Consider the following 17,541-nt stretch of genomic DNA (forward strand, 5'->3'; position numbering starts at 1 on the left):
CACATTTACCCCCCAGCTGTGAAATTAAAGCCAACTCCATTGAAAAATTTCCATTGCATGTTTGTATATTTGTATTTATAGATATAAGTACATATTTCATATTCTCTTTTATTTTGTTTTGCTTTGTTGAAGTTGTTCAAATTTGCTGATTACGCGTGTGTTTTCTGTTTAATTTCTCTGGCGTGTTTGCATTAAAATACTTAAATTGGAGTAAAACAATTGTAAATTACTAGAATTATCTTTACGCTTTCCGCTGCTGACACCTATATTCTGCACTCTAGTCTCTTCTGTTCTGTTCTGCAGTTGCAACTACTAGTGTGGAGTGAACTAAACTGGCATATCTGTACTTACAAACCGAACGAACCGAACCAAATTCATCAACAATGGTGTTTTTTGCTTGGTGCGTCTGTTTGTGTACTATGATAAAGCAGGTCTATCATATGGTTTAGTTTATTCATTAACTCGTGACTGAACTCTTGGATAGTTTATTTAACGGCTGATGGAGTCGAGCTATAATTGTGGTGTAATAACATTTATTCGTTGACCGTGCTAAAAGCTCTAAGAGTGCGCAAACTTACGAGTAAACTCTTTCCGAAGGCTGCCTTCCGATCCTATATCCCATATAGCTAATATGTGTGTGCCTAACATTCCGTTACGCTAGAGGCTAGATGCTAGATGCTATATGCAATGGCAAACTATTTCCTTTGCGGGGCTGATTGCATGATAACTGCACTAGATTGCACAAAAATATGATTAGTTCTTTAATAACGTCAAGGTACGATTCAATTTGTCGGCGTTCCAATCGCGATCTCTACGGCTACTTAATTTTTCATTGCATTGCACACTGCCTACAACTATGGATTTTCGATCTATTTTACAAATAAACTGACTGGGCTGCGGCTAACTTTCGTTTTCGATCGGGGACTCGACTACGTTACTCAATCAACCTCTAATTGAACCACTAGTTATTTTTTGCGCTAGTTAAATGCGTTAATTTGAGGGTGATTTTGCCGTTCATAATGCCACACTCACTATGTACATTCATGTGATTAAATTAATTCTGAATTGTAATGCTCAACCGATTTGAATTTGAATTGCGGCGTCTACAAAATGCACACACATACTCAAACAAATGCCCCTGGTTGGGATTAATACTCGGGATTCCCCCCAGGGAGCATTCAATATTTAAATTAGTTCTGTCTCAGTTAGGTTTATCATTGGTAAATATGCAATTTATATTTATATTCATGCATATCCATGCAGTTGTAAGTATATATCATAGTTGTATCTTGACCTTGGATTTTAAATTTTGGACGTATTTTCAAGTATATTTTGGTAGTTGCTTTTCGCTTTTACGCAAGTAGAAAAACAGTTCGAAAATATATACCTAATATATATATAAGTGGTGTATATTTATGCTTGTATACACTGGATGAATGGTTGTAGATCTTCCAGTTGGGCTTGATCTTTGACACGTCCCCAACTGTTTTCTGTTGGATTTCAGTTTCAGTTTCGTTTTTTTGGGTTTTCTAAGTGTAAATCGCTCTTATTGTGTTTTAAATTGCAATTTATCTCAGACTCAGTTTTGGAGTGCTTTGGATGTTGGTTGGTTGGATGGATGGATGGATACGTTTACGGTTTTACGTACAAACGTTCTTTAGCCGGTGCCAGATTTGATCATTAACTTTCCCACGTTATTTCGGCACGTTCTCAATCATCTTTGTGTACGATTATTAAAGTATCTTAACATAAAATCGAATATTTAATGCAATTATTGCTTTCTTTCTTTCGTTTTTGGACTTTACACCAACTTCTGGCTCGGTGCTAAGTTAATGGTACTTAAAACGCCTCACAAACATAGTCACACAACCTTCAACATTGATAAATACAACTTAAAAATCCTAACACTTATATTGCACTTTCCGGACGGGGTAAGAAAGCAAAAGAAATCATAAGTAATGAGCTACGTATACGGTAAAATAAATTTTATTTATATATATATATGTATATATGCATATATAAAGGGAAATTATAAATACATCACATCAAAATAATACAATTTACACATTAACTGCGACGGTGCGAAGCGACTTAATCGGGGAGTAAGTTCCAAGACACGAAAATCTTAGGATGCTTCAATTGCTTATACGCAGCTATATAGAATATGTTGCTTTCATTATTACTAACATCGTATTGTATTGGTAATTGTATATAAATGCGCTAAAAAGAAAATGAGCTCAGGAAAGGTCATATGGAGACAAAATTATTGCAGATCTTAATTATAAATATATACAAATATATTGAATATAGTCAATAACAAGTAAAAATATAAGCTCATCGTTAAACAAGTCACATTGATATCAAAAACAATTTAACTAAACTAAAGGCAAAGAACCATTAGAAAATATATCATTCAAAAATCGAAACGCAAAAAACGACAATTAACTACACGAACACAAAACAATGGAATCAAAAGTGATTGTTTCATACATACATAATTCGAAGGGTTGCTAAATTTTACGCTCTCGCTCAAGTGTTCGAAATATTGCAACTACGCAATTGCCTACCCGGCTTAGTTAAGATTAGTATCGATTCGTTTCATTTAGTTTAGTTTAGCTAGATTAATAATTAGTTCTGCTGTAGACACCGCCTTAAACTACTTAGAGAAGCGTGTGGATAAGTGTACGGCATTTCATTTGCGGCATGGGGTGAGAATAGTTAAGTAAGCTAGAATATGGTTGGCATGAGGAGTATGCTCCGCATTGTTCGTTGCTTGTCGAGTCGCTTCTTCTCCTTCGTCCACCTCGTTCTCGACATTGTCATCTTGGGTGGCGGCTTTAGAAGGCCGTCGAGCGTCGATTGGCATAGCACTTCTTGCCATGACTGTTCGCATCTGCAGCGCCGCTGGTTGCACGCAATCTGTGGCAGGTCGCCGGCTGGCTGCTGGCAGCGCTAGTGGCTACCGTCGATTGCCTGCAATTAGTCCAACGCTGCAGCTGATGCGAACACTTTGGGTACAATCATTTACGCGCCGAAAGGTTTAGCGAATCGCCGCGGCTCTTGGAGCGTGTCATCGAGCCAGTCATCGAGGTACTCATCTCTGTGGCGAATTAAATGCATTAGTTTATCATCGCTATCCATATCCAATGCCATTCCACTCACCTTTGCTGATGCTGTTGCTCTTCTCGGCGGCCTTGTAGGCTCGCATCGCCTTGCCACGCTTGTCCAGCATCAGCTTGTCGGAGCGCACAAACATGCCGTGCTTGGGCTTGCACTGGAAATACTGAACGCCCTTCACGCTGCCGTCGTTTTTGCCCGTTGGTGTGTCCAATTCAACGCCAATCCAGGCACCGGGTTGGAATTCCGTGGTGCCCACAAAGCGAATGACGCCGCTGGTGTTATAGGGTCGAATTAACACTGACTCGCCAACCACAATCCACTCGGGCAGAACCAATTCCACATCCTTGCTCTCCTCTGGAAAGCATAAGTTAAATTAAATTAAATTAAGAGACGGGAACAATAAATAAAAATAAATATTCACCATCAACTTCTGTGCTGCTAGTCATAATGCTAGAGTCCAAATATGCGGCCAGACCCTCCATTTTGGCCACCGATGCCCGATGATTGATGCGCGGTGCCTGGCTTGTGCTGTTGTTATTGTTATTTGCGATGTTGCCATTGCTCGGGGGCTGCGTGTTGGACTTCTTTCGCCGCACCACCTTTCCAGCGGGCAACTCTTCCCGGACGATGCCATCGCCTTCCAGCAGATCCTCGGAACTGTGGCTTAACTCGTCGGATAACCTGTTGCCGTTCTGATTGTCTGTGGCAAACTCCGTTTGTGATTCAGGTTGCGACATAGCTTCCTCCAGCTCCGTTTGACCTGAAAGTTGCTTCGGCTCGTTTACCAAGTCCTCGTTGTTGTTATTATTCTTTGGCAGTTGCGCGCATTCATCATCGTCGCTTTGTGCGTTTTCCCTGGACTCCAGCTGCTCCAACGGATGCGTGAATGCTTCCTGCAGTTTCTTAGCCTGCGGCTCCGGTTGCTCTTGTATTTTAGCTTTGGGCATGTCCTTGAGGAAGGGGTTAACTCGTGCCTGCCGGTTCGGTGGCGAATTCGAGTTGACTCGGTCGAAATCTAAGGAATACATTTATAATTATCATATGGTAAGAATAGATAAAGTAATAACCCACCTGGTGTCTCATCAATGCTCATGGAACGCATTGAAGCAATATCCTCGCTGCTAAGATTATTGCAGGAGACTGCCTGGGAACCGTAGCCACTGCTGGTGGATGAGCTCATGCTCAGCGTCGCCAGGCCGGTCAGGTGCTTCATGTTAGCGTTAGCACTGGACGTGTAGCTCAAGTAGCTCTGGTTCGAATGGCTGCTGACGTCCATGAATGAGTCCATGGTCTTGGAAGCCGTGAGGCGGGATCGCGTGGCCAAGCTTTTGTTTTGCTGCCGCTCCTGTTCGTATTCGGCAGCATATTCCGAGTCGCTGTAGCTGTCCTCAGGCTCTTCGTCGAGAGATCTGTGTCCACCCAGTGGCTCCTCGTGCAACGTGGTCATGCGCATGCCCAGCAGCTTACTAGTAGCTGGCGAAGCTGTGGAGATATCAAAATGCTATGGTCAATGGATTCTTTGCAAATGAAACTCTAAGCTAATTGCTAGACAAACCACATACGTTTCGTTGGCGCAATTCTCAAAGTGTTCAAGTTCAAATTGAGATTCAAAAATGTTGGACGCGCTGCATTCCACATTTGGGGGCAGGGAAGACAATGATTATGAGTTATGTTAAGTTACAATGCAATTTACAGACTTCGATGAGTGATCAAACTAGCGAGGGATGCGACTAACTCGCAACCCCAGCAACACACTATAGTAACATCAAAGGAAAATTAAACAAAGGTATAGATTTTAGGGATAATAATCTCTACAAATACGCGGCTCGTGCTAAGATCTCGTGCTGTGTGCTTTGCTGCTGTGTGATTTGTGCACCGGATTGCGTGGGTGGCTGGTATGGAGTGGATTGAATGTCCTGGAGATGAATGTACAACTCAGGTCGCGATGACTTTTTTAGATGAGAGAGTTTTGGGTATGATTTAAAGACAGATTTACCAGCAAACAGAACTAACACAAAACTACATATAAACACTTCTAAATTGGGCACAAACCAATTCCTTTCATCTGGGGTCATGGGTTAATGAAAAATACATGTCTGCAGATGAGTGGGTGTATAGATGAGCGGGTTGTGAGACAGACAAAATGAAACTCAACTAACAATCAATGCATAGCAATCAAGAATGCACCTTCGGATTTGATTGGGGCATAAGTTTGGCCTTTACCTGACAGCAGAGATATTGAGCCTGTTGGCCGTGGAATTTCATTTAGATAACGTTATGTTGAAAACACAGAAAAGAGTTGGACAGTGTGAGAAACCATATAGTAAGTACGATAAGCTATGTGGGCTCGGTTCGGTATGGTTATGTTTTCATGGATGCATGTCAATTTATATGATAAGCAATGGAATGTGGAACAGTCGTGTGCATTAAGACGAAGAATCGCTCGAGTCCTCAGATCGAGTTAATGCGGTTACTCTTGCTAATTGCTTGGTTGCTGCAGGTGTTGCATCGAAGCAAAGCAAACAAATTGGGTTTTGAAAGTTTAACTAAGCAATGCGACAGTTCACAGAGTTGGATTCAATTGCCATTGAGGGAGTTGCTCTTGAGCACGAAGAAAGCATAAGTAAACAAACAGTTCGACAAGGATTTATCTTGTTGCCAATATGATCATGTCAATTTATCTGTACTAAGTACAACTACAAGTAACAAATTGCGTAATGCACAAAGTAATCTACAAATTTTTTGGATTCCGTAAGAGAACCAAAACTTGAAACTAAGATAAATCCCTTGCTCATGAGCTTGGCTTCAACTAGGTTGTGTATAAATTTTCCTGCGCATAAGCATATGCAAAATTACTTAGAAAAATATATAGTGTGTTTAATAACTCGATTATATGGATTATAGTTTTAATATTGTTGCTCAAATATTAATGGTGAGTATATAGAAGAAAAATGTTGGGCTTTCGAATTCGCGTAGACCAACGAAATACATACCAATGCCAAAGGCTTTTCCGGGAGAATCATCGCTGCTTCCTTTGCCTCCAAAGCTGTGGCGACTTCGGATGACTCCGCCAGCTCCTGCTGGACTATGGCCTGCTGTTTGAAAATTATGTATTAAATATAATCAATATTAATAATACAAAACAAAGCTCACCTGGAGTAAACTTGTTGCCCAAAGCGCTGTTATTGAGATCGGCAAAGGACTCGGATCGTCCCACATTCAGCAGCGACTCCATCGATGCATCGAAGCGCATAATCTGCGTAAGTTTATTTATGAGTTGCTTGCATCATAAATGTGATATGCGTACATTTTTTTAAGGAACAAATGTTATTCAACAGGATGAAACAAAAATGATTGAATTAAAAAAAAAACAAAAACAAATAAAAACAGACATAAAATTTCCAAACGTTACAAAAAATGGCTAACTGAAGGGCGCACACAAAAACGGTTTATAAGATAGTTAGTAGTAGAATAGTCAAGAGGGAACTTAAGAAAACTCCAACTACTAAAGCTGTTTGTACAGTGCTCGGCACAGGATACAAGGAAACACAGTACGGAATACAGAAAACAGAAAGGAGGATACTAGTTACTTACACTCCCGGTATTGGTGGTGTCTTTGACCGCCTATGTGCGCAGTGAGAAGCGTTTTGGGGCAACACACACACGTACACAGCATAAACATAAAGACAGGATAATACCAATACACACACACACACATAGAGGGAAATTCAAAATTGCAGGAAGTGCGCGCCGAATTTCGGATTTTGTTAATTTTGTCGTTTTTATCGGTGGTTAAACACAAAATTTTGGGGGTTAGTTTGGTGTAAGCGCATAGAAAAAGTGTGAAAAGAGAAAGAATTTGCGTTTAGTCAGACGTTTTTGGTTAATTTTGCTCGAGTGTGTTAGGTGAGTAAGTGGAAGCACATAATTCAGCAGCGGCGGCGGCAGCGACGAATAGTGGAAGCGGCGCAGCAGCAGCTCGATGGAATGAGCAGTATGGGTTTTCCAAGTAGCACTCGTCCTTACCTGTGAGAAGTTCGGCACGCTGACGGTCTTGCGCATGCTGAGCGGCTGTCCATGAGCCGTTTCCAGCTCCTTGACCGCCACATTCTGCCGCAGTCGATCCAGAGTCAGAATGCTCTCCACCGCCGAAACACCGCGCGTATATTTCTCTACGGGATAGGAATGTTAATATCATTTTAAGCACCTTTATAGTAGCATTCTCACCTATGTAGGTTTCGCCGTCACTTGCGGAGCAATCATCTCCGCTGGCAGCCAACTGCGCAAGGGACTCGCGGTCCTCCAACTCCTCGGAGGCCTTTGGAATGTTAGAGACCACCTCATAGGTGACGCCGCTCTGCCAGATGGCGTTCTCTCCCCGCACAAGTCGGAATTTCTTCAGGCGGTCGGTTAGCGTCTGTCCCTTCTTGATGTTTATGCTTAGTCGCTTGCGGAGCACGAGATCCATAGGTGCTGGGTGCGAGAGGCGTACCGTGGTGCGCAGAATAAGATAGACACGCTCATTGGCCTCTGTGACACGGTTCAGGGCCTGACTGTCGTGCATCGAAGAGTCCCAGCTGGCCACACAGCACACATCCTTATCTAGGTGCTGTAGAATTTGCAGCGTGTAGAACTTATGTCCATGCTCCTTGGACAGAATGGAATTGATGCCGGCGATGGAGAGCTCGTCGTTGGTGTTTTGTGCCGACAGATCGTCACCGTTCAGGTTGAGGAAGAGGACGGGCACATGTGGCTCCATTCCGGACGGTGGCTCCCATGAGGCAGGAGCTCCCGGAATGCCCGAGCCAGGAGCTGGCACCAACACAGCGTTCCGCTCCTCCGTCAACGAGACCCACTGATGAACCAAGCTTAGCTCCCTCTCGCGCTCCTGTTCGTTCTTCTCCTCCTTCTTTATAAGCATCTGGATTTGTTGGTCAAGGTATTGACGCCTTCGTCCCAGTGCTTCGCTCCACTTCTCGCGCAGCACGGTGAGATCTTCCTCCTGGTAAGAATCCAGTGGTCGCTGCAGCCGAGATCGCACTGTCACACTGCCAATGGCAACGTTCACAATCGACTGGCAGATAATGGGCAAGGTGCCAGAGTTCTGCACCGGCTTCACCCGTACATTCACCCGTCGCTGCTGACCCTGACGTAACTGGTAAATGCCACCGGTCAAGACCTCGTTACGATTGGTAACCTCCACTGGCGAATACTCGCCGTTGTCATTAAGCTCGTGAATCTCCACCCAAAGCTCGATCTTCCGCGAGAGTTCCGCCCAGCGATCGACCAGGGAACGGGCCTTGGCTTGCTGCTGTTCCACTTCCCAGCCCTTTGTCTTGGAGAAGCCGGCACTGCGATGGCCCCACACCTCAATGGACAGAGCTCCTTCTATGCAGTGCTCCAAAAACTCTTCGTTTATGGTAACCGTGAAGTCCTGGGTGTGTTCAAACTTAAACACCATGTTCTGGTCGTGCGCCGTTGATTCAGCATTGATAACCGGAACAACCATCTCTTGGTGACCCCAAAAAGTGTACTGGCAAAAAACAAAGTTGGAGAGCGACAATGGCAGTCCACTGGCGCACTTGATCGTCACACGGCAGGTAATCTGATTGGATGTGGGATCCACAGGGTCATCGTACTCATCCCGTGAATCGCCAGAGGATTCTGAGACTGACTCGCACATGCGGTCCTGTGGCATCTGGCCGGCAATCCGCTCGATCTCCACCTGAAGCCGTCCCGCTACCTCGCCTTGCTGGCTGATGATAGGCGTGTGGTAGTCCAGCTTGACGTCATGAAACAGAACCTCCAGGAATATATTCGCCACGCCAATGAGATTGTGGTTCTCTTGCGACTCGTAAAATGGATCCTGTGGCTTGGCATTATCCTCGTCCTGTGGAAATCCGAATTTAGTTAACATTGACTGGGAGATCCAAAACAATACTAGCTACATCATAGTTTAAACGTGTGTGGTGTTCATGTTTTGGGGTGGTGGGGGTGTGGTGTCTTAATTACCTTGTCATCAAACTCGTCTTCTGAGAATGGCTCTATAAGGGGCTGTAGTCAGGGGTTAATTGAATGCGTGTGTGAATCGATACAATTATAAATGGTTAGTACACATCACAATGGCAACAGGTTGATGAAAAATAATCGATTCGATGTCAACATACCAGTCCGTTCAGAACGCGCTCCTTGTGCTCCTGGTACATCTCGCGCATGTCTATCAGCTTGTTTTCCAGCTTCTCCATCGTCCAGATCTGGCTACCGGAGTTTGTGCGCTTCACCAGAATGGCGGGTTCGCTGACAAATGCCCCACGCCTTCTGTTAGGGCTCAGATTGGCTGGCGGAATCTGCAGAGTGACTGAAAACTTGGTCTTCTTCTCCATCTCCTCAGCCAGAAAGTTGGCCTCCTGGACCAGGGAATTCGCACGCATAATATCCGTTTTTAGCTGACCCAAACTGCGACGAAACATCTCATCTCGTTCCTAAGAGTTTGAAATATATTGCAATTCAAATAACAAGAGCTAAGTGATCACAGCTTACCTGGGCCCACTTTTCCACTCGCATCTGCGAAGTAGGAGTATTTGGGGTTATCTTTCCCATGCGCAGTGGATCGTAAGGAGCATAAGGTGCGTATGGTGTACTAGGCGACAGAATATTGCGTAGCTGCTGGAACTGACGCTCGTACTCCTGCCGTTGCTTTTCGAGCGCCACCTGCTTATCTTCCTCGTGCTGACGTTCCAGCCGAGCAATGGCCGTCTGGATAGGGTCGTTGCTCAGTTCGTTCTGCATAATCTCATCGCGTGCGAAATTGTAATCAATCAGTTGCGCCGGCGTCTGGGGCTCCGAGGCGCACATACTAGTGTTATTGCTCTTCGGCGAGTTGACACGGAAAAAGTGGTGGTTGCCCCACAGGATACGGTCGCCGTTCTGGAGTGGTGTCTTTTCGACAGCAGCAGATCCGTTTACAAAGCAGCGCGCTCCCTGCACTGGCTCCATGTACAGTCCACTATCCTCGATAGTGATCACACAGTGCTCGGGCTGGATTCCGAGACCGGAAAGTTGTATATCCGGCTGCTGGCCACTGATACTGCGTCCACCAATCAGTGTGCGATCCTAAGAGTAGAAAGTATTAATATATTTCAATATATGAGTTTTTTATTAGGTCTTACCTTCAGATAGTAAACCAGCAGCTCGTTAAGGGACGGATCGGCATTTAAATTGACCAAGTAGTACTTGTTCTTCTCTACCTTGATGCCACTGGCCTGTACACTAATACCCATTTTCTCTAGAGCCTGCTGCCGTTCGTTCTGAATGCGTTCTGTCTTAACAAGTTTCTCCTCCCAAGTCTGCGAAATCTGTTTCATTAGGTTCTCGCTCTCAGCCAGCTTATCCTGGACATCGCCCACTGGTGAACCGGTGGCATGTTTCAGCATACTTCTAAGGGTCTCCACCTCGTGCCGCAGCTCACGAATGATGCGGGCATTGGGATCTTCGTTAACAACAGCATGGTTGACAATGCGCTTGGCTCGATCTGCATAACGCAGCGTGGAAAGCGTCTCCTCGTAGTTATCTGCCGACGGCGAGATTGTCGCTACCATAACAGTCCTGGAGTTGCCACCCAAATTGTCTTTCAGCAGCCAGGTGAGCACGGAATCGCGATATGGAACGAATTTGTCGTTACCACTCTTCTTGCCATTGGATTGATCGGCCAACTTGGAGATGACCAGGCCAAGTGTGGTCAGAGATCTGGAACAATCACAAGATTAAATTAGAACATTCAACAGGTTAGTTGCTTCTTGTTACTGATTTAAATTCAATTTAGTTTCTAATGACCTACATAGCCAATAATTATTTACTAAATATTACTCACTTGTTGATGTTGGAGCCTTCCTTCAGACGATCGCCAACAGCTCCCGTTTTCACAGCCCGCTCGGAGCCAGCCAAATCCACCAGGGACATGCGGGACACCTTCTCGCCACTCACTCCCGTCGCCTGATCCGTGAGTATCTGAGTGAGGACCACTGAGAAGACGGCGTGGGAGCGCGACGACTCGGCGTTCATATTGGTGGCAGCCACCGTTCGTGACTTGTTGCCTTCGGTCATGAGGTTGTCGATGTCCTGATAGGATGTCACAGCCAGCTGCGACAGTCCGTCCACATACGGGCCCATTACATTATGCTCGCGTACCTTAAGCGACTGTTTGTTCGGCTTGGGATCGAGCAGATCGTGGACCTTCTCGTTATAGATCTCCATGTAGGACACCTCCACCTTGTACATAAGCTCGGGTGTCGATTTGTTTGCTATGGCCGAGAAGAGTTGGTCACACAGACGTGGAATGATGCCCTTGCTCTCCTGGGTGCCCATCATCGTGTAGGACTTGCCAGAACCTAAAAATTTGAATAAAAGATTAATGAAGTGCGCACAGATGGTGAGTCACACATGATGGATCTTACCTGTCTGGCCGTAAGCGAATATGCACGCATTATAGCCCTGGAATGCATTATCCAGAATTCCACGTCCCACGCAATCGAACACTGTCTCCTGGGACGCAAAGTTCTCGTCCTCGGGGTTCAATGAGTAAAAGCAGTGATCGAATGCGAATGTCTTTGGTTGTTTTCTGTATTAAAACGAAGGTTGAAACGCATTAAGCAAGCCGTTTGGCATTAAAAAGGCATTACAGTGTGGCTATAAGCCGCTGTTTAATTAAATTGATTATGAAACATACAGCGAATTAAATAATGCATTAAAACGCACATCAAAATATTGAGTTTTAAAGCCACTCACCTCTCTATTTTTTCCAGTGGTGGCGGATTCTGCAGTATCGTCTGCTGTTTTTCCATTTCCACGATACATTTCGTATCTAGTTCGATTTCTGTAAGTAAACGAAATCACTTTAAGACCTCTGTTCCGGAATATATTTATATGTTATGTGTGAAATTGAGATAATTTCGCCTTTATTCCGCGCTTGGGGTGATAACGAGTTCAAAGTGGCAAAAACAATTTAATTTTATACACTTGCTATACCCTGCACACATAACACACAGTAGCCTGTGTGTTGGGTTTTTCGTACATGAGTGCGAAAATGGATTCGTAGAGAGCGAGGGGCGATAAATGTGCATGTTGGGTATGAAATGCCAATGCCACTATAATCTCAATGGAGGGAACCTTTCAAATAAATTGTAAACAAACGAAAAAAGGCTGAAAACTAAGTTGCCCAACCTGTCCATGTAATAAATATTTTAGCAGCAATAAAACAATGGGCGATTAGATAGTTCTCAAAACGAATTTGGATGCCCTTGATTTTATCAATCAACGATTTAAAGTAGGCGATATATATTACCCAACTTCTTTTGCCTATTTTCATAAATTTAATAATACTATCATATTTTTATCAACGGTGTGCACTCCTTAAATGCAGCATTTAATACGAGCAAGCGAGGTGACCTTATCGGGTTGATTATTCCATTCATCCTGGCTGGCTGGCTGGTAAAAAGAGTGCCAGCTAATAAATCGTGGAAATATTTCAGTTCCGATGCCTCCTCGTGTCCTTCGCATACTTCATTCATTGCGAACAAAACGGAACGGATCCAAATGGCAGAGAACGGCGAAATGGCAAAGGCATACTATATATCCATATCTATATCTATACAGCACACAAAACATGACGAGCAGGGGAAAAACAGCGACGTCAAAGCCAAACCCAGACGGACAGACACATTTGGGCCCACACACAAGCACAAGTCGGGATGGAATGGTTGGGCTAAAAGTATAGGTATATACATATATATATATATGTATGTACAGCCGTATCCTGGTGTGTTGCCTGGCCTTTGGAACTTCCGTTCCGGTTTATGTTACACAGCCGAGAACGTGACATGACATGGAAATGAAAGCCGCAAAGGACTTAGGAGCAACGAGCTGACCCTACCGGCTGGTGGCTACGGGCTACATGTCTTGGCCAAAGTCTCGATTGTGACGAAGGCGTGCCATAAATTATTTGATGGTCTCATTTGTAGTTCTGGTCAGTTGATTTGATGGCGAGTTTGTATAACCTCAAACGGTTTTCACTTCGCTATTGTCCAGCGCTGAAATTAACATACATACACTCCGCATACACTGGCATAGTGAAAACAGGTTAAGCTTTTTGGTAAGAAGTAAAGAGCTGTGACTTCATTTCGAGCTTGTTTCGCCGCCTGACTTTTCAGCTGCCTTTGCCGTGTCTTTGCGTTTGAAATTGCCTTTTCTGTTTTCATTTTACGCTCTGCTGGCCAGCTCAACGCGGAGAGGTCACCAGTTACGGACATGGCCCAAATACACTGTTGACTAATGCCAGTCACTGCAAGTGTGTAACACGCTGGGTATCGCAAAATACAAGCCTTTATCAGCCAGTGATAACGATTCTGCGCTGCTTATCGCAGACTTTCTGGTGACTACGACTACTACTCTCTTCAGTCACCAAAACGGCAACGGATCAAGTTGCTCCACAAACAAGCCAAAAACACGACAACGTACAACATCGATACACGGTCAAACTTCTAAAAATACACGCGGTTACTAAGTCAATGCGTACGCCTAACTTGGCCGGAAAATATTACAAGTGACACATTATGATGGATAACCAGAAGTAGTTGTTTGTTTGCCAATAAACAAGTATATACAAGTGTTACGGGTACAATTAATTAGTTTCACAAGTAGCTGGCACTAGCGTGGTACAAAATCTGACAAAATTACGAAGTTATTTGTAGTAAAATAGGCATCTGTGATCGCTTAGTTTATTCCTTTAAAGTCCCATAGCTACCAAGACATGTTTGTGTTTAATTTGTAAGCACTTGAACACTGGATGCAAATGCACAATTATTGCATTAGGCTCCACATCGACTACCTCTAAAACCAGAATGCAATTGCAATTATCCTAATTCCATCCATTAGCTTCGCTATAAATAAAGATCTAATAGGTTAGAGTCCATCTAATCGAGTTATGACAAACTAAGTATGAAAAAGCTGCAAAATAACAACAGAAATGTGTTTTAATGGTTTGTACGAATCATGTAAATATAAACAAACATGCAAACAGTCATCGGCGTAGGTTTGTTATTCAATCAATTAGGATCGTGACCCATATAAATGGAATACTTTCTAAGCCTGCAGTTTGTTTATATGTTTATGAAATCCAACTTTACGTTGGGCCAATTTATAAACAGAGGGTGCACCAAAATGCAATAAATGTAACTGATTCAATGCCTTATGTAAATATAAATAAATGTGCAATCAAAGTTTGCCATTCAATCAATACAGCAGGGGATCCAAGCGGACCTTGCCCCACGCACAGGCACATAAATACAAGCGTACACACTTATATGCGTTTACATAGGTATCTTTGGCATATGGCTGGGTCGTAGAGCCCCTTTTCCGCTGCCATCCTTCGTTTCCGCCGCCGCCGCGAGTGTGAGTCATGGATGAGCCAAATGAATGATCAGTGTTGACATTGGAATCGCTGACGGCGCTGTTGCTTGTTTTTCATTTTTTGTTATTTTGCACTTGCAACACACTTGGTTGCTAGCAGTGGGAAACGCGAAATTAGCTGGAAACGCAAATCGTTTGTCAGACGAGCAGACCAGGGACCTTGCCAAACCATCCCAATCCATCCCATCCCATTACCATCCCGTAGGTAGTCGCTGCAGTTCTTAAGCCCGGCGAAAAATCCGCTGGCGCAGCAGTGGAAAAACGAAACCGTATTTCAAAGGAAGCGAGGAAGCCCATGTAAATTTCGTTAGCCTAAAAAAACAGTCGCTTGCCTGGTTGTTTGCATTATTGATTGCAGGCAACTGCAGTGCTTGTTGGCCATTGTTGGGAAACAATGTGGAAAAGTGGGGAAAATGGAAAGTGCCACTCGAGGCAACTCCTTATGAACTACATTATCAACTCCTACAAAATAAATGGAGTGCCTGGCATCTGCTGTTATGAATGTATAGAAATTGCTTAAGCACCCTCACGCCCAACCGTAAAACCGTTATACTAAAAAAGTTTAAGTTTTAAAATAACAATAAATAAATATGAGCAACAAAACGAAATTTAAGGGCGAATATTTAAGCTATAAATCTGTATTTTTTAAGATTTAGTCTAAAAGTATTTTCTCTAATTTACGATAATGTAACATTTTTGTATAATGAACAATCTAGAAATTATGTTTATCTATTGCTCATTATTGTGCTCATATCGATTGTGAAACATTTATTTTTTGAAACTCCTTAAGTTGGCGAATTTTTCTCCGAGTGTAGGGGATTATGTGGGGCATGTAAATCGGCACTTACCTCGGCGATTGAAGGGTCGCACCCTTACGGCGACTTTGATCTTATCACTAGCCATCGCGGATGTGGATGCAGCGGGTGTTGTTTTTGAATCTCTATTTAGATGGAGCAGGATGGAGATGCGGGTGGGCGGGGCTCCCTAAGCGGGGGCTGCAGCAGGGGGCGTGGCTAGCTCCTTCTCCTCGAGCTGCGTTGCTTTCGACTTTTATGACCGTTAGTTGTTAGCAGTAGTTGTCGTCCTCGCGGGAGTTGTGAGCACGCAATCTGGAAGGCAGGTGGAAGTCGTAAGCTGACTCACAAGTAAGTGGCTTTTGTGGAGCGCCAAAAAAAATAAATTATATATATTGTGTGAGTTCAATTAGCGCCACGCACACACGCGCACACATGTTTAACAGTAAATGGGTGGTGCGGGGGGTGGTTTTCCATTTCATTCTCGCCGTTTGTCATTCACTTTGTTTTGCTTTTGCTTTTTTGCTTTGTTGTTACTATACACATACACACACGCAAACGGATACGTTTTATTGTCATGTGCTGGCATTTACGTTGGCCGTTATTTACGCGAGACACACTCAAATATTTGTTGGAAATTAGCTAATTAAGAATGTGATTCTAGTGTCCTGTCCGATTTTTCAGGGCTGTCCAAATAAATGCGAATATGTACATACAGACTTGGTATTCTTTTCGCACTTTCACACACAACTACACCCCCACACACACACATATCAGCAGGTATGCACTCTGCACAGGTAGCTCTTTTTAACCCTCAAAAGCCCCGCGAAATGCAAAAACTTCACGAGCTCCACGAAAAGTTGGCGAAAAGCAACGCCAGGCTCCACCGCCCGCGCAAAAAAGTCTCGAACGTAGTGTGCGACTTCTTTGAAGAATCGATTTTTATGGCTCTTTTTCCTTCGGGGGGAGCAACACAAATGGGGGCCTATTTTGGCTGCACACTCGCGCGGTTTTCATTTGGAGTCTGCTTATCGTTTGACCGCACCTTTAGCTCCTTCGTTTTCGCACTTGGTTTCACTTCAATTTTGATTTTCTGTATTGCGTTTTCATTTTTCGCGTTTTCGTTTTTCTCAGCAATTTTTACTAGTGGTGCAGAATCATCGATTGCTCTTGCGACTATCGATGAGTGTGACCGTGTGCAGGGTGCCCAAGAAATAACACTGTTTTCTTTTCTAAAAATACAAAAAACGATGTGCTTAATTCTAGTTTGGGTGGGTGAACTCGCTAATTTCTTTCTTAGTGTGACCATTCACAATACGATGAAATTGCTTTTAAATAAAATATCGTTATTTTAGAATTTTAATGTGGATATATTTAAAAATTGTATGCTTTCATATTTTTATATTAAAACGATATTTAAATTCTTACTTAATTTTATTTTTATTTGTACAATTACTTTAAAAGTATTTTTTTGAATTTTTTTAAATAGAATAAGAGCTTCGTTAATTAAGCTTACAAAAAACTAAAGTAACTAATGTGAACAAGGTCTTTAAATTATTTTAATAATCTCAACGAACTCTGTGAATTCTCATATCTCCCAGACCATTTCATTTAAGTTTGTCAAACCAAACGAATCCTATTTATATGCAATAAACATGAGCATAACTAGAGTCTAGTTAACTAACATAAATTTGTTAGTTCCTAGTTATTATTATATTTTATTTTATTCATTCAGATTTTATTTCTTGTTTCACTTATGGTTAAAATCAACCCTTAGATTATCTTATATTCATTTAATGTGGTAATATATCGGCTTCTTCCGTTGTATATTCCTGTAATTTATTTTGACCCTGTTGGAAAATAACCGTTCCCTGGTGGAATCATTCCATTTGCAATTGCATTTTAAGTGGCACTTCCTGTTTTGCAATGCTGATTTTCAGTACAGTAAAACCGATTTTGTGTCAAAAAACGGAAGTTGGATCGCATAAGTGGGCTATATGATCAGTTGTGTTTTACCTTTTCCTTAGAATATATTCATAGACGAATAAAAAAGGTACTAATCGAAAATGAAAAAGATAAATGTAGTTCCTTCTGTTTTCTAGTTTCACATAAGCAAGGATCCACTGCCTCATGAAGGGAGTGACTTTCAACTCGGAAGAACGCC

The 17,541-nt window shown here is 43.1% G+C and overlaps 1 protein-coding gene across 15 annotated transcripts; it reads right to left on the reverse strand.

Moving 5' to 3' along the window:
• Window positions 1–165: 165 nt before the first annotated feature.
• LOC6734626 (kinesin-like protein KIF13B) lies at window positions 166–16,605 on the reverse strand. 15 transcript variants are annotated; one of them, XM_016181907.3, is made up of 20 exons: window positions 16,423–16,605; window positions 15,432–15,692; window positions 11,905–11,992; window positions 11,574–11,737; window positions 10,991–11,507; window positions 10,290–10,866; window positions 9,661–10,233; window positions 9,288–9,602; window positions 9,133–9,174; window positions 7,348–9,010; window positions 7,147–7,292; window positions 6,715–6,744; window positions 6,274–6,376; window positions 6,114–6,212; window positions 5,344–5,364; window positions 4,683–4,745; window positions 4,192–4,602; window positions 3,542–4,135; window positions 3,163–3,474; window positions 166–3,100 (listed from the first exon to the last, which is right to left on the reverse strand). In XM_016181907.3, the coding sequence occupies exons 2-20, from the start codon at window positions 15,484–15,486 to the stop codon at window positions 3,021–3,023; spliced, it is 5,853 nt and encodes a 1,950-aa protein (XP_016027781.1). In that variant the 5' UTR covers window positions 15,487–15,692; window positions 16,423–16,605; the 3' UTR covers window positions 166–3,020. The 15 variants fall into 15 exon arrangements, with proteins under 15 accessions (XP_016027781.1, XP_039148747.1, XP_016027782.1 ...); XM_039292813.2 differs by having other exon boundaries at window positions 5,308–5,364; XM_016181908.3 differs by having other exon boundaries at window positions 6,114–6,215.
• Between the last annotated feature and the right edge of the window lie 936 nt (window positions 16,606–17,541).

Source organism: Drosophila simulans, chromosome 2R (assembly GCF_016746395.2).
Source record: "Drosophila simulans strain w501 chromosome 2R, Prin_Dsim_3.1, whole genome shotgun sequence".
Taxonomy (NCBI): Eukaryota; Metazoa; Arthropoda; class Insecta; order Diptera; family Drosophilidae; genus Drosophila; species Drosophila simulans.

What these genes read in the sequence shown, in the direction of transcription:
- LOC6734626 (XM_039292812.2), bottom strand. Translation starts at nt 15,486, where the DNA reads ATGGCTAGTGATAAGATCAAAGTCGCCGTAAGGGTGCGACCCTTCAAT. An exon ending in ATTCGCTTACGGCCAGACAG is followed by an intron (nt 11,508 to 11,573) that starts GTAAGATCCATC and finishes TCAAATTTTTAG; the next exon opens with GTTCTGGCAAGTCCTACACG. An exon ending in GCGTGCCGAACTTCTCACAG is followed by an intron (nt 6,745 to 7,146) that starts GTAAGGACGAGT and finishes CTGCGCACATAG; the next exon opens with GCGGTCAAAGACACCACCAA.